This window comes from Equus caballus, chromosome 24 (assembly GCF_041296265.1).
Source record: "Equus caballus isolate H_3958 breed thoroughbred chromosome 24, TB-T2T, whole genome shotgun sequence".
NCBI classification, from domain to species: domain Eukaryota; kingdom Metazoa; phylum Chordata; class Mammalia; order Perissodactyla; family Equidae; genus Equus; species Equus caballus.
Genome location: NC_091707.1, coordinates 24,672,929 through 24,685,973, shown reverse-complemented (window position 1 = coordinate 24,685,973; position 13,045 = coordinate 24,672,929). Strand labels below are relative to the sequence as shown.

The 13,045-nt window shown below is 48.0% G+C and overlaps 2 protein-coding genes across 5 annotated transcripts in view; one reads left to right on the top strand and one right to left on the bottom strand.

Annotated features, from left to right (window-relative positions):
* Window positions 1-6,463, top strand: part of MAX (MYC associated factor X) — a 36,344-nt gene extending 29,881 nt beyond the window's left edge. For all 3 annotated transcript variants that reach the window (XM_014735642.3, XM_070249386.1, XM_070249387.1), the window contains one exon: window positions 5,527-6,463. In XM_014735642.3, the coding sequence (XP_014591128.1) occupies window positions 5,527-5,757 (231 nt within the window). In that variant the 3' untranslated portion in view covers window positions 5,758-6,463. The remainder of the gene's footprint in view (window positions 1-5,526) is intronic.
* Window positions 6,033-13,045, bottom strand: part of FNTB (farnesyltransferase, CAAX box, beta) — a 68,239-nt gene continuing 61,226 nt past the window's right edge. Inside the window, exons 10-13 of one of the 2 annotated variants that reach the window (XR_289415.4) lie at window positions 11,915-12,026; window positions 10,947-11,061; window positions 7,389-7,570; window positions 6,033-6,420 (exon numbers count right to left, since the gene is read on the bottom strand). Coding sequence is in view for 1 of the 2 variants with exons in the window: in XM_001499473.7 (XP_001499523.3) it covers window positions 7,439-7,570; window positions 10,947-11,061; window positions 11,915-12,026 (359 nt within the window). In the remaining variant the exon portion in view is untranslated. Of the gene's footprint in view, window positions 7,571-10,946; window positions 11,062-11,914; window positions 12,027-13,045 lie in introns of both variants that reach the window. The other variant, XM_001499473.7, reaches the window with a different exon arrangement.

Sequence of the window (13,045 nt, the reverse complement as noted above, 5' to 3'; positions counted from 1 at the left end):
CTGGGTAGAGGCTGCTGGTGCAGGGAAGGTGGGCCACTGCATGGGCTGGATCACCACGTTCCACCACGTTCACTGGCTGCCTTGGTATCCAGGTCCATGGCCGCTACTGCTCCCGAGGGAGGTGGGGAGACTTGGGTAGAGCCCAAAAAAGTGTTAGCCTTCCTCAGGAGCACAGCGTAGATCTCCGGGGTACTCATTTCATCATCACGATGGTCATCCACCTCACCAAGGTGCCCCTTGCAGCGTGCTCACCACTGTCCAGCCAGGCACTGGTCAGCACAGCTGGGGAGCAGAGCCCCTGCAGCCCTAGGGTCCACCTAGCCTCCCCCTTGAGAGAGCTGTGACATTGAGCCTGCTCTGACCCTGGCAGCTGAAGTCCCAGGCTCTTGTCATCCCCTTTGTCCCATCAGCCCAGACACAGCAGATGTGGCCCAGGTACAGCACATGGCAACATGAAGTCTCACATCCAAGGTAGCCAACACGCAGCACTTTCTATTTTGTAAAGAATTTAATGTGAGCAAAGGTTGAGAGAGTAGTATACTGAACCCCCATGAACCCATCATCCAGTGTCAACAGTGATCAACATGCAATACTTCCTGAAAGAAAGGGGATGAAAAATCCATTATTACTATTAAAAGTAAGAAAGTGTGAGTATGTCAAAGGGACACAAGAGCCAACTTAGAGAGCTCCTAATGGCCAAAGCTGGAACCATTTGAGCAAGAAAATAGCACAGTATTGGAACGTAACCCAAAGCATGGATTATAAATATTCATGAGTCCATGATGTAAATAAATGATTGAATAAATAAATAAATAAATGGAGAATAGACAAGCCTCCCATACAGAAGAATTCCAAATAATTTACACAGATACTGCACCCTCAAGGATGTGGGGCATAACTCCCCATTCCTTAAGTGTGAGCTGTGCACAGAGACTTCTTTCTAAAGGGTACAGTATGGAAAGGGGAAGAAAGCGGAACCTTCTGGTGGGGAAACCTGACAGACACCAGCTCAGCCAGATGACCAGGGCTCGCAGCATCAGTGGTGAGCCGTGTTGATAGGATGTGCCTTGATAGGAGGTGATGAGAGGGCACTGTACCTCTGTGGTCCTCCTCCCAAACCCAGAGCCCCAGTCTAACCATGAGAAAATATTAGACAGATCCCAGTTGAGGGACATTCTACAAAACGCCTGACCAGTACTCCTCGAAACTGTCAAGGTCACCCAAAACAAGGAAAGTCTGAGAAACTGTCCCAGCCAAGAGCAGCCTGAGGAGATGTGACAACTAAATGCAATGAGGTGTCCTGGATGGGATCCTGAGATAGAGGGGCATCAGGTACAAAACTAAGGGATCCGAATAAAGTATGGACTTTAGTTCATAATAATGGATCAATAGTGTTTATTAGTTGTGACAAACCATATTCATGTAAGACGATGACAACAGGGGAAACTGGCTAAGGGGTATGTGAGAAGTCTGTGTACTATCCTTGCAATTTTTCTGTCAGTCTGAAACTATTTTAAAACAAAAAGTTTATTTTTAAAAATGCGTTGTTGTTATTTTGCAAGAGCTGTGTTTCTCCCGGGGGTTGGGGGGCAGACGGCAGGGCAAGTTTCCCATTAAGCTGGGCTGGTGATGAGCAGCCTGCCCCGCCTGCCTGGTTTTGTTCTTGCACGTGCTGAGAAGTAGGAGGGAGGTACATCAGCCACCTGGCACCGTCCTCTGAACCTCCTGCAACCAGCTGGTGAAAAGCAGAGGCAAGGTAGTTCTTTCGGGAAAGTGAAAGAGGATGTCCAGGAACCGGTTAGGCATGCCGGGCCGGGCTAGAGAAGGCTGGCCGCCATCCGGGCTGTGGTCAGCTCCAGGAAAGACTGACTCACCTCGGCCTTGCTTGTGAGTCACACAGCGTCACATTCTGCACTGGAGTGGCACACATTTGCTGCAAGGAGCGTCACTCTGTGCCAGGGACTTGGCAGAGAATGGAGGACAGTTAGACAGCTGAGCTGAGCCCTGTCCTGCTGTTGGCTGTCACCATCCTCATTCTGGTAAAAGACGGGGGCAGGCGTTCGGGGCCGCAGCCATCCAGCCCTGGAGGTAACCCATGCATGCTTAGCTCCTGTCTCCCACCCCCCAAGACCACCCACGTCACCCCCGTTAGAGCCCTGGGGTGGTGGAACCACATGGATGCTGGAGGCAGCAGATCAGGGTTCAGGGCCAGACTGCCACTTGAGAACTAGGAAACCTTGGGTGATTCACTGAAGCTCTCTGACCTGTTTCTCTAGTTGTGAAATGCAGATAACACACCTGCCTCACCCACCTCATGAGGTTGAGTCAGAGGTCAGATGAGGATAGGCGGTGGACCAGGAGGGACGCTCTTAGGCTTTATTGTTTGGGTGGACGTGGCAAGGGCGGTCAGTGTTCTTCAGGCAGCAGGTAAGGACCTTCATGGCCCTGGGGCTAATTTGGAATAGAGTTTTATACGTGTTAGAATGCTTTGGGTTCAAGTAATAGTAAATCCAACTCAAACTGGCTCACATAGCTGAAAAATCCAGAGGCCGAGCAGGCCCCAGGAGCAGTGTGATCAGGGTCCTGGCCATGTTTCTCAGTAAGTCTCTCAGGGAGTCTGTGTGTAGTGGCTTCTAAGGCTGGCTTCCTCCTAGCTAGGGAAATGGTTGTAGGAGTCCCAGGCCACACATTCCACCATCCTTAATAGGAGAGAGCTGCTCTTCCCTACCATCGAATGTCCAGGGCTTCTCTCTCTCTCTCTAGTCTATTTTAGGCCATATGCTTGGCTCTGAATCAGTCATGAGGACAAGCCATGCTGATTGGCTTAGGCCTGGGTTATTACCAAACCTGCAGAAATTATTAAAGCAAAGAAGGATGGATTTAAATGATTGGCTTAGGCCAATCAGGGCCTGGCCCTGGTAGTAGGAGGGGGAGTGAAACCCATGCAAGCCTTTCGGCTGCCACAGTTGGGGAGGGGAGGATGCCAGCAATGTCCACTACAGTGAGAGTCCACCATTGTGTAGAACAATGGTGACTTACCTCTCTAGCATCCATTTCCCGCTTTTGGCTACAACCCTAATTTGCACTGGGGGCTTCATTCCTTCCCCATTCTTAGGCCATGTGCTTCTGATGGAGCCCCATTTCCCACTCATAGAAGCATGTGACCAAGATTTAGGCCAATCAGTGCACTGTAATCTCCTGGCCACTGGGCTGCTTCTCAGAAAGGCACTTGGCTTGATCAAACCCAATGAAATGTAATGATACTCACAGGGACGGAAGGCTGGGACAGTGCCAGCTGCCCTAGTCTGCTGAGCTTGAGGCTAAGAGGATATATAAGTTCTGGAGCTATCGCTGCTGCCATTTTACAACCACATGGAGAGTCCCTGAGGTTGGAGCTAATATAGAGAGACGGAGAGACCAGAGAAACCTACTGAGCCACTCAGCCAGCCAAGCTAATTCTTAAACATTTTAGTTTATGAGTCAGCACGTTTCCTCTTTGCTTTAAGCCAGTTTGGGTCAGGCTTTCTGTCAGTTGTAACAATATCTTAAATCATATAATTCTCTTTCCTGTTCAAAGGCAGTGAGTGCCCTGGGCAGTGTATATGGGTGGCTACAACGTTTGGTCCAAACTTTACTAAGTACATTTGTTGTCTGACACTAATATTACGTGGAAAGCACCCCAGCCATGAAAGATGTGGAAAGATGTTGAATGAATATAAATGGGATTTAGTCTAGATCAGGGGTAGGCAAACCCAAGGCCAAATCCGGCCCAACTCCCGTTTTCATAAAGTTTTACTGAAACACAGCCACACTTTGTCTATGGCTGTTTTGCACTACAGCGGCAGAGAAGAGTTGAGTAGTTGCTTGCAACGCCTAAAATATTTACTCTTTGGCCCTTTACAAAGAAAGTTTGCTGCCCCCTGGTGTAGATGGTGGGAGAATAAAATATTAGCAAAGTACTTCTCCCAAAATGAATACCTGTGTCCCCAAATGGAAGCAACAGAGTAGCCCTCCATCATAGGCATCTGTAGCCCATTCCCATCGGGTCCTATTACCAGCCTTAGGAAAGCAAACTTGTATTGAACTGCACTTATCCCAGTGAATGAGACACGTCCTATGTCTTTGGTAAGATTTGGCCTCTGCAGTGCCTGTATCTTAGTAGCCCTGGCCACAGTGTCTAGGAAGCCTGCAGGCATGAGAACATTCATTTCCCACCCTGGGCCTTTCCCTTCCCCTGAATTTGGATGCTGAAGCTACTGGCAGATTCCTAAGGAAGCCCAGTGACCCACTGCCATAAGGAGGTGGGATCCATGTAAACATGATGGGACTAAGAGACAAGGTCTTCAGTTTCCATAATGTAATGTCAGCATTGTTATCTGTACATCTGAGATCTGAAGCCAATGGTTTCCACTTCTGCCAACAATATAGTGCTCTCAGGGCAATCAGGGAGCTCCATTTTTAATTCCAGCTATCAGGCTCCTGCCAGAAGTCCAGCATAGACAGTTAATAATGGTGAAATAGCCAAGGTCATGAAAGCCACCACCCTGCCAGGGTTTTCTAAACACCATCTCTCTGCTAAGTTAAATTGCAAGGAAGCAACATACCAAGATCTAAGGTTCGTAATCCACGAAAGGCCACCAGGGAACTGTTATTTAACATATGGCCTCTGCTCTCATGTGAGGTGTTCAGGAGAAGCGGCTTCATCAAGGATACTACTGTGTCGTCCACAACGCAGTGGCCAGACTCTAACCTGTGGCTTCTAACTCAGAAATGATAGCGTGAAGAGAGGGCAGCTTCAGAATACTGGTGACTGGTATTGTTACCTCGGGGGAGTTTGTGCCGGCTGATCCATGAGACTCTCCTTCTGACAGCAGGCTCTGGCAAGCCTCCCAACTTACGTGACACTCAAGGTGGGTCTGAGATGGGTCCAAGGGGAAATTTGAGGCCCATCTGGATTTGGAGATCTGTGTAGTTTTGTATTTCTTTATTGATAGGGGAAATATTTATTTGGGGTAACCCACCTTGAATGCTCTATGTGTTTTCTACTTGAGGATCCACAAGATAAATCTGAGAATTTATCTCCCAGATCCACTTTGAATGCTGGAAATCCTCCAGACCTGACTAGGAGGAGAAAGGGAGTCTCATGGACATGCCAGTGTAAACTTCCCTGAGATAAGAATACCAGAAAACAGCCCTGTCTTCTCCACCTGGCCAAACTCACCTACTCTTTGGGGCCCAGCTCAAATCCTCCCTCCTTGGTATAAACCAGCTTAGACTGAAGCAATCCCTTCTGTGTCTTAATCACACCAATTATCACTGCGATTAATCTCATAATACCTTGGGGCTACTGGTGTCAGAGGACTGGCCTTTTGTTGTAGTGACAGGAAGAATGCAGTTCAGTATGTCGCTTTGTAGTCTGAACCTTTGCTAGTAGGGCAAAAATAGCACAGGGACAGGAATTACATTCCAGGATGTGGATTTGGCTTATGCTGTACCTCTGAGGAGACCCTCTTCTCTTCCATCTAGGAAGGTCAGGCCCCAGAACACCTGCCTTCTTGGCCTCCCTGGGGGGAAGGTCTCTCACCAGATGAGGAATGCCAGGTGACCAGAGGATTCCGGCCTATCCCTGTGACAACTCCCTGCCTCTGGCCAAGATGTCCACTCACCCACTTGTTGCTGAATGCCTGCCTTGGGACTCAGGAGCACAGGCCCTGCTCACAGTCAGGTCGAGGAGACAGACACACAGACAAACCATGAATGCGTGCCGAGTGCTGGGACAAAAGGAAACTGAATTGCTCCCGGGAGCTTGGGAAACACAGAGCCTTTCCCACTCCTTAGGCTTCTGGGTCCGCAACTGCAGAAGGCGTGTGGGGGCGGAACCTGAGACAGCCCTCTTTGTCATCACGAAGGCCCATGGTCTGGAATCTCACACACAGGAGGAGACTGGCCATCTGGGAACAACTTCAGTAACTCCTAACACTGGGCGTTCTGAAGGAATTTCCTGGTACCACTCACAAATGAGAGACATCATGGAAAATGTTATTCTTTTATTATTTCAAGGAGGTAATACACAGCCCAGTACACCACAGCAATAGGGAATTAGAGGCAGCAGCTGGCCAGGGTGTTTGAGAAGAGCCTCCTGGTGCATCTCCAAGCTCCATCTGCCCGCAGCTCACGGCTGCTTCCGTGAAGGCCAGGTCAGCGACACGGAGCTGGCTGTGACCGGAGCCGTGGACAGAGGACCCAACTCAACACCCCACTGACCGAGAAAGGGTTCCGTGTGGGCAGCAGAGGCCCTGCCAGCTGCACACCACGGGCAGCGCTCAGCCTGCTGCAGCCAGGTCTACACGGCTGCTGCCTTCATGGCAGCTGCCTTCACGGTAGCCAGCTTGTCTCCCACTTGATCTTCTTTCTGTGAGCCTGGAGTGGGCAGGGTGTGAATAAATCCTGAGTCAGAAATTAAGGTGAAAGACTTAGTAGTGTTAATACTCTGGGTGAGAAGACAACACTGTCTTTGAGGAGGGTGGGCTGGGAGTCTGGTGGAAGAAGGATGGAAACATGCAGAACGGGCTGCAGGCGCTGCCTGGAGGACGTCAGAGGGGTTTTTCACGGTACATGATGGAGTGGGGTGAGGGGTGGGTACTGGGGCTGCTTCCTCTGGCACGCAGTTGAACCAGAGGTTCATTTTCCACTCATAATTGGTTTCCCCGGTCTAAGTCACCACACCTGGGGCCAAAGCAAATCCTGCCCGTGCACCAAGCGCGGCCTTGGAGTGATGTGTGGCTCAGTTCTCCAGTGTGGGGGGAAGGCACTCACAACTCAAGGAGACCTTTCTCCCCCACCCCCAGCTCCTTTCCCTTGCAAATGACCAGGGTGGGAGGCTAGAGCCTCAGGCACCTCCTGGTGAAGCCCCACCAGGGTTATTTCTGGAGAATTCATTTTGGTGGGACCCAAAGCTCCCCACCCCCACCACTCAGCATGGAGTAGACTATTTCCACCCACAGGAGGGCACCTTCCTGGCAACTTAATGGTGCCATGCAAGTGGGAATCACAGCAGTGACTCTGGGAGCTGTAATACTCAGAGACATGATTCATTCAATGTGACTGTCCGGGCTGGAGAGCTGGTGGGGAGGGGCTGCTTCTTCCCAGCATGCACCATTCCCCAACCACCCTGGCCAGGCCAGAGCTGGGCTTAGGTGCCACATGGACTGACAGATTTTTGGTTTGACAGGAGTGGAAAGAATTTTTTAAAAACCATGCCACTGTGTTCTCCAAACTCAGAGCCATTGGTTTTGGTTTTTTTTGACAAGAAAAGACAAAGAACCACAGCTCCATGGTGGCCAAGGCTTGTGCCGCACAGAATGCAGTATGTATCAAAACGTATAAACCTTGGGCTGACTGGGGAGGTGGGTAAAAGAGCCGCGGGACCCCGTGTCCTCTAGTTGGTGGCAGGCTCTGCTGTTGCCTCATCCTCATGCTCCTCGAAGCCTGGGACCGGCTTCTGCAGAAAGTGCATGGTGGCCTGGATCACCTTATCTGGTCCAATATTGTACACAGGGTGAGTGGGCTGCTGCAAAGAGAAGAACAGATGCCAACGAATCAACCCCAGTGGTCCTTAGAAATGTGCACGGCCTTTGACCCACTAAACACACTTGCAAGGATTTAGCATAACAAATCGTCAGAGATGCTCATGGAGATTTATCACACAAGGCCCTAATGCTCAAGGACAGGGTACTGGTAAAAACATTTCATGGTACATGGGACACAAAGGAATATTATATAGCCATCAAAAACATGCTTTCAAGTATTTAATGATATGGGCAAATGCTTGTAATATAGTAAGTGAGGAAAACAGGATGCACAGTGTTATCCCAAACTTACTTTTTGTGCGTGTGTGTATGAGGAACACTGGCCCTGAGCTAACATCTGTGCCAATCTTCCTCTACTTTATGTGGGATGCCTCCACAGCGTGGCTTGAGGAGCCGTGCTATGCCCGCGCCCAGGATCCGAACCAGCGAACCCCAGGCTGCTGAAGCAGAGTGTGCAAATTTAACCACGACACCACCAGGCCAGCCCCGCAAACTTAGTTTTTAAAATAGTCTTTGTAGATGTGATGTGTATGAATAGGCAAAAATTGGACATCCACCAAATAGGAACATTGATTTGATTGTTTTAAATTGTCTTATTTATATTCTTATATATATTCCAATGATTAAAACAATGAACATGTATTCATATTTATAATCAAGAAAAAGGATCAAACCCTATTACACAGTAAAGGTGTTAGGCCATATTTAAATTCTTTTATCTTATTCCGCTACATCACAGAAACCCAAAAGAAACTTTAGGTCTGAGACAGGGCACGATCCTAGGCCCACGTTCAGGACTGTCCCACTCGGGGAGGACGGAGGAGGAGACGTAACTGCAGGAGAGATTCCAAAAATTTAAGAGAATGCTATGAGCGACTTCACGCCAAGACATAAAAATTCAGATAAAATGAAGAATTTTATAGAACAACATAAATTTTCAAAATTAACTCAAGGAAAAATTCTTTAAAACCTATGTGAATAAATTAAAACAATAATAACAATTGCTTATTCTGCTACCACCGTTACCCCCTCAAAATACCAGGCCTAGATGGTTTCTCAGGCAACGGTATCAAACATACAAGAAACAGAACATCTCTAACTTGCACAAACTTTTTCAAAGACAAAAAAAAAAAAACTAGGGGAGGAAGATACCATCTAATTTTCTGAGGCTATGATACTATCCTGAAACACAAACTGGAAAAGAACAATACAACACAACAAAACTGTAGATCAATCTTTCTTATGAACATACATGCAAAAAATCTGACATAAAAATACTAGCCAAGAATACTAGCAAATTGAATCCTGCAGTGTATTAAACACACACACACACAGTGCAGACAAACAGACCAAAGGAACAGAAGCGAGTGTCCAGAAACGGAGTCACAGCATATGCAGAAAGCTGAGTGTGACACCACGACCCACATTAGTAGGAAAGGATGTGAATGTCAACAAATGGTGCTGGTCAATTGGTTATCCATATGGAAACAAAATTATATCCACCCCTTACCATAGACAGAAACCAAGTCCAAGAGAATTAAAAATCTAGATGGGAAAAGCAAAACTTTAGACTGTTTAGAAGAAAATATATCTGTGACCTCAGGGTAGGGAAAGACTTCTTAAGTAACCCTCCCGCCAAAAAAACCCTCAAAAGCCAAAAAAGCAAGTTAAATTGTTTACTTTAAAGTCTCCTATTTAACAAAAAAACACTAAAAAGAAAGACAAGTTTTTCTTTGACAAGACAAGTCACAAACTGGAAGAGGTTCACCCCACACACACACCACTGACAAAGGATTAGTATCAAGAACACACAGAGAATGCCCTCAAAATATGTAAGAAAAAGGCAAAGAATTAAAATTGCAGATTGGTAAAAAAATGAGCAAAGGATCTGAGCTGGCAGGCAATTCACAGAAGACATAATACAAACAGCCAATAAACATCTGAGAAGATGCCGTGCCTCGCCAATAATCAGGGAAATGCAAAGCAAAACTGAGACACATTTCACATCCACCAAATTGGCAGAAAGGAAAAGTCTGACTGTGGAGCGACTCGTCTCCATGCTGTGTGAGCGTGAAACAGCACAGGGATGTGGGGGAGCATTCAGTGCCACCGAGTGAAGGCCAAGGTGTTTGTTCCCTTCAACCCGGCAAGTCTCTCCCAGAGAAACACTCACACAGGCACGTTCACTAACACTGTTTGTACCAGCAAACCCCGAGACCGTCTCAGTGTTAACCAACAGGAGAGGAGAAAAATAAATTGGGGTACGTTCGTACAAGGAAATACCATACAGGAGTTTGAATGAATAAACCAGAGCAACACATGAACACGGATAAACCTCAGAAGTAGAATGGTCAGTGAGAAAAGCAATGCAGAGTAAGTGGTACAGTAGATACCGTTATAAAGAGTTTGAAAACATAAAACAACTACATACATGTGTAGTAATAGCACATAAACATCGTAGGCACGACGAATGTCAAATTCAGGACAGGGTTACGCCGGGGAAGGAGGAGGGTTACAGAGGAGGCAAATACGAAAAAATGTTCAGACTTGAAAAAACTGAATGGCTGTTACTCTGATTTTCTCTGATTATTAATAAGGCTAAGCATCTTTTCATTCATCTACTGGCCATTTGTGCTTCTTCTGTTGGAACTATTTCGTGACAATCTACACAGGGCCCGTCATTTGGTGGCTGTGGACAGTCTTATTGGATTCTCGTCTAGGCTCAGGAGCATCTCCTGTGGCCAGGCTGGTCTGGGGCTGGATGCAGTGTGAGCATCCTGCCCACATGCGGTGACAGTTTTTGAGGGAAGCAGACAGAAATAAGTTAAACAGACGCATTACAAATTGTGCCGAGTGTTATGAAGGGCAGGGACAGGGGGCTGTGGCAGAGTATTTTGGGGGTGATCTCATTTACAGACGGTGGTCTGAGAAGGCTTCTCTGGAGAGATGGCCCACAGGCCGAGCACTCCAGAAGACAGAGTCAGCCATACACTGAGGGCTGCGTGGCTGCAGATGCTGGAACTTACTGCCTCTGAGGAAGTTTCCTCAGAGAGGCAACTAATCCTAAGTGGGCCAGGTCCTAGACCCTGGAATAAAGGCGCAAAGCCGGGGTCACAGATTGGAGCCCTCGCCTGAAACCTTGAGTTTGCCTCGAAGTGCATCTCCTCCACAGTCACATCCTCACGAATGGACTGCACACCGAGGGAGGGCGGGACTTGGAGCTGGCCGGCCTTGTCCACACAGGAGATGCTCAGAGCCAGTTCTGCAGAGCAACAGTGGCTGCTCTGCTCTCCCATAAGCCCCCATCCTGGGGGACCCCGTGGAGAAGGAGTGTTGAGCCCCCCCATCCCGCCTTACCAGAGCGTTTTCGGGCACACCGAGGACCACATCGTGCAACATGGCTCCACTGCCAAAGTGCTGGGCTATGGACAGGCCACTCAGGCAGTAGCAGGTGTGGTAGAAGTCCCGAGACCTGCAAGGACAGGGCGGCTCTGAGCAGGAGCTCCTCTGCTCCCCACAAACATCCCAGCACAGCCCTAACAACGAAGGTAAGCACAGGCCCAGAGGCCCGGGAGGCACTCACTCGTCCCACCCGGCCCTCCACGTGGCTCGAGGAAGCCTGGTTTTCTCCAGCAGCCTCTTTCAAAGCTCCATCCTTCAGCCTGCCCAACAGTGGGAACTGTCATTTTAGAGTCAGTCCCTCCAGCTTCTTCTGGAAAGGGCCCTCCAGGGTGGTGCTAGTGCTAAATTAATATATTTCTCAAAAAAATACCAAAATGTCTAGAAATGGGCCAAATCCTTCCTGATAAACTGCAGGGGACCGGCCTTCAGCTGGGCCTCACCCTGGATGCTGACAGCAGGGTGTGTGCATGCAGGGGCTGTGTGTGCATGCAAGAGAACAGGACTGACTTGATTTCCCTTTTTCATTATGGCACTAAAGTTATTTAATCTACTCTGTAATAGGTGTCATGATTATAATCTCTGTTTGCAACACTTAGACGTTTTAAAATCCTGCATCCTGTTCTATTTAAATGTTTGGTTTTTTTAAAAAAGGAGGAAATAAAAGCTACCAACCTAGCAATCTGTTCACCCATCTGGGGAGGGCGTGCATGTCAGCAGAGGGAAAGGATGGGCCAGGATCGATGGCACTCGAAGTGGGTGTGCCCGACTGGGGTGCTTCCACCCACGTCACACCAGCACTGAGCAGCTGGATGGAGAGGGAGCCCCTCTGAAGGTCAGCGCCTGCTCCGTGTAGTTCTGAGGAGGCCTGAGGGGCACACCCTCTCCCCATTCCCAGCCCTCCCTTCCCAGAGAGAGGCACTCACTTGCCAGGTTTATCCAGCAGCCCCCCGGCGGGGCACTGACAGCACATAAGAATGTACTCCTGCAGGGCCTGCTGATGAAACATCCAGTGGCTCATGCTGAGGGCAGGGTCACCTGTAGAAAGGCACAGGATCAGTGTGGGCCCAGGCTGGTGGAGGTTCAGCAACGTCTCCATGACATCTCTGTAGTTTATCACCCAATGGGAACAGTCAACATCTCCCTCTATTCTTCTTGAACTAACTCTGAAAATTACATTCTTGAGACACTTGATATCTTCACCCAAGTTGCACGACATATCCCTTCTCCTGAACCTTGACGTGAGTCTAAGAACGGCAGCTCAGGGCCACGTTCGTTTGACTTGAAGTGCACCCGATTACCTTGGGTGACCATCTTAAACCACATCTCTGGCACAACTGGACTAGCTGTTTAGCTCAGGTTTCCAGACTCGCCTCTGTCACTGCTCCTGACTTGGTCCACAACTCCTTACTCACGGCTTCTTAAGACATTTCCTCTAGCACAACTCTGAAACTTGTTAACCACACTCTAATTAGCTAAGAGAACTCTTAACAGAGGCAATAACATCTGTTTCTTCTACTTTCCTAAGCCTGAATTTAATCTATCTCCAAAGGGGATTCTCCAACTTTTCTCTTGGATCAAAAATTTTCCTAAAAAGCATTACTAGTAACTGCCCTCCTGCATCAAATAATATGGTAGCCCAGGCAGGAATTAGCAATTTTGGTAAGAATACGAAAGTAGTGACAATCAACTGGGCCTCTTCACTCTGAAGTTCAATCAGTATGGTCAGAGAATTCTGTGGTCACACAGTTACCGGGGGGAAGATGGATAAATCGCCAACAGACAGATGTGTGCAGAAATGTTTACATGGGAGTTGATTTTTAAAAAATACACATATAGGATGTGCACTAAGTCCTTGGTCGATTTTATACTTTGCTACCTAAGCTACAAGGATATCAAATAATCTGTCAATGGCAACTGAAAGCTAATTTTTCATTCTTCCAGTGTTTTTTTTATTTCTATGCATTTTTCTATATAGCTATGATTATTACAATTTTGTATTTTATGTTTTTCATTTAACACTACAGTCATGTGTCGCTTACTGACGGCGACACCTT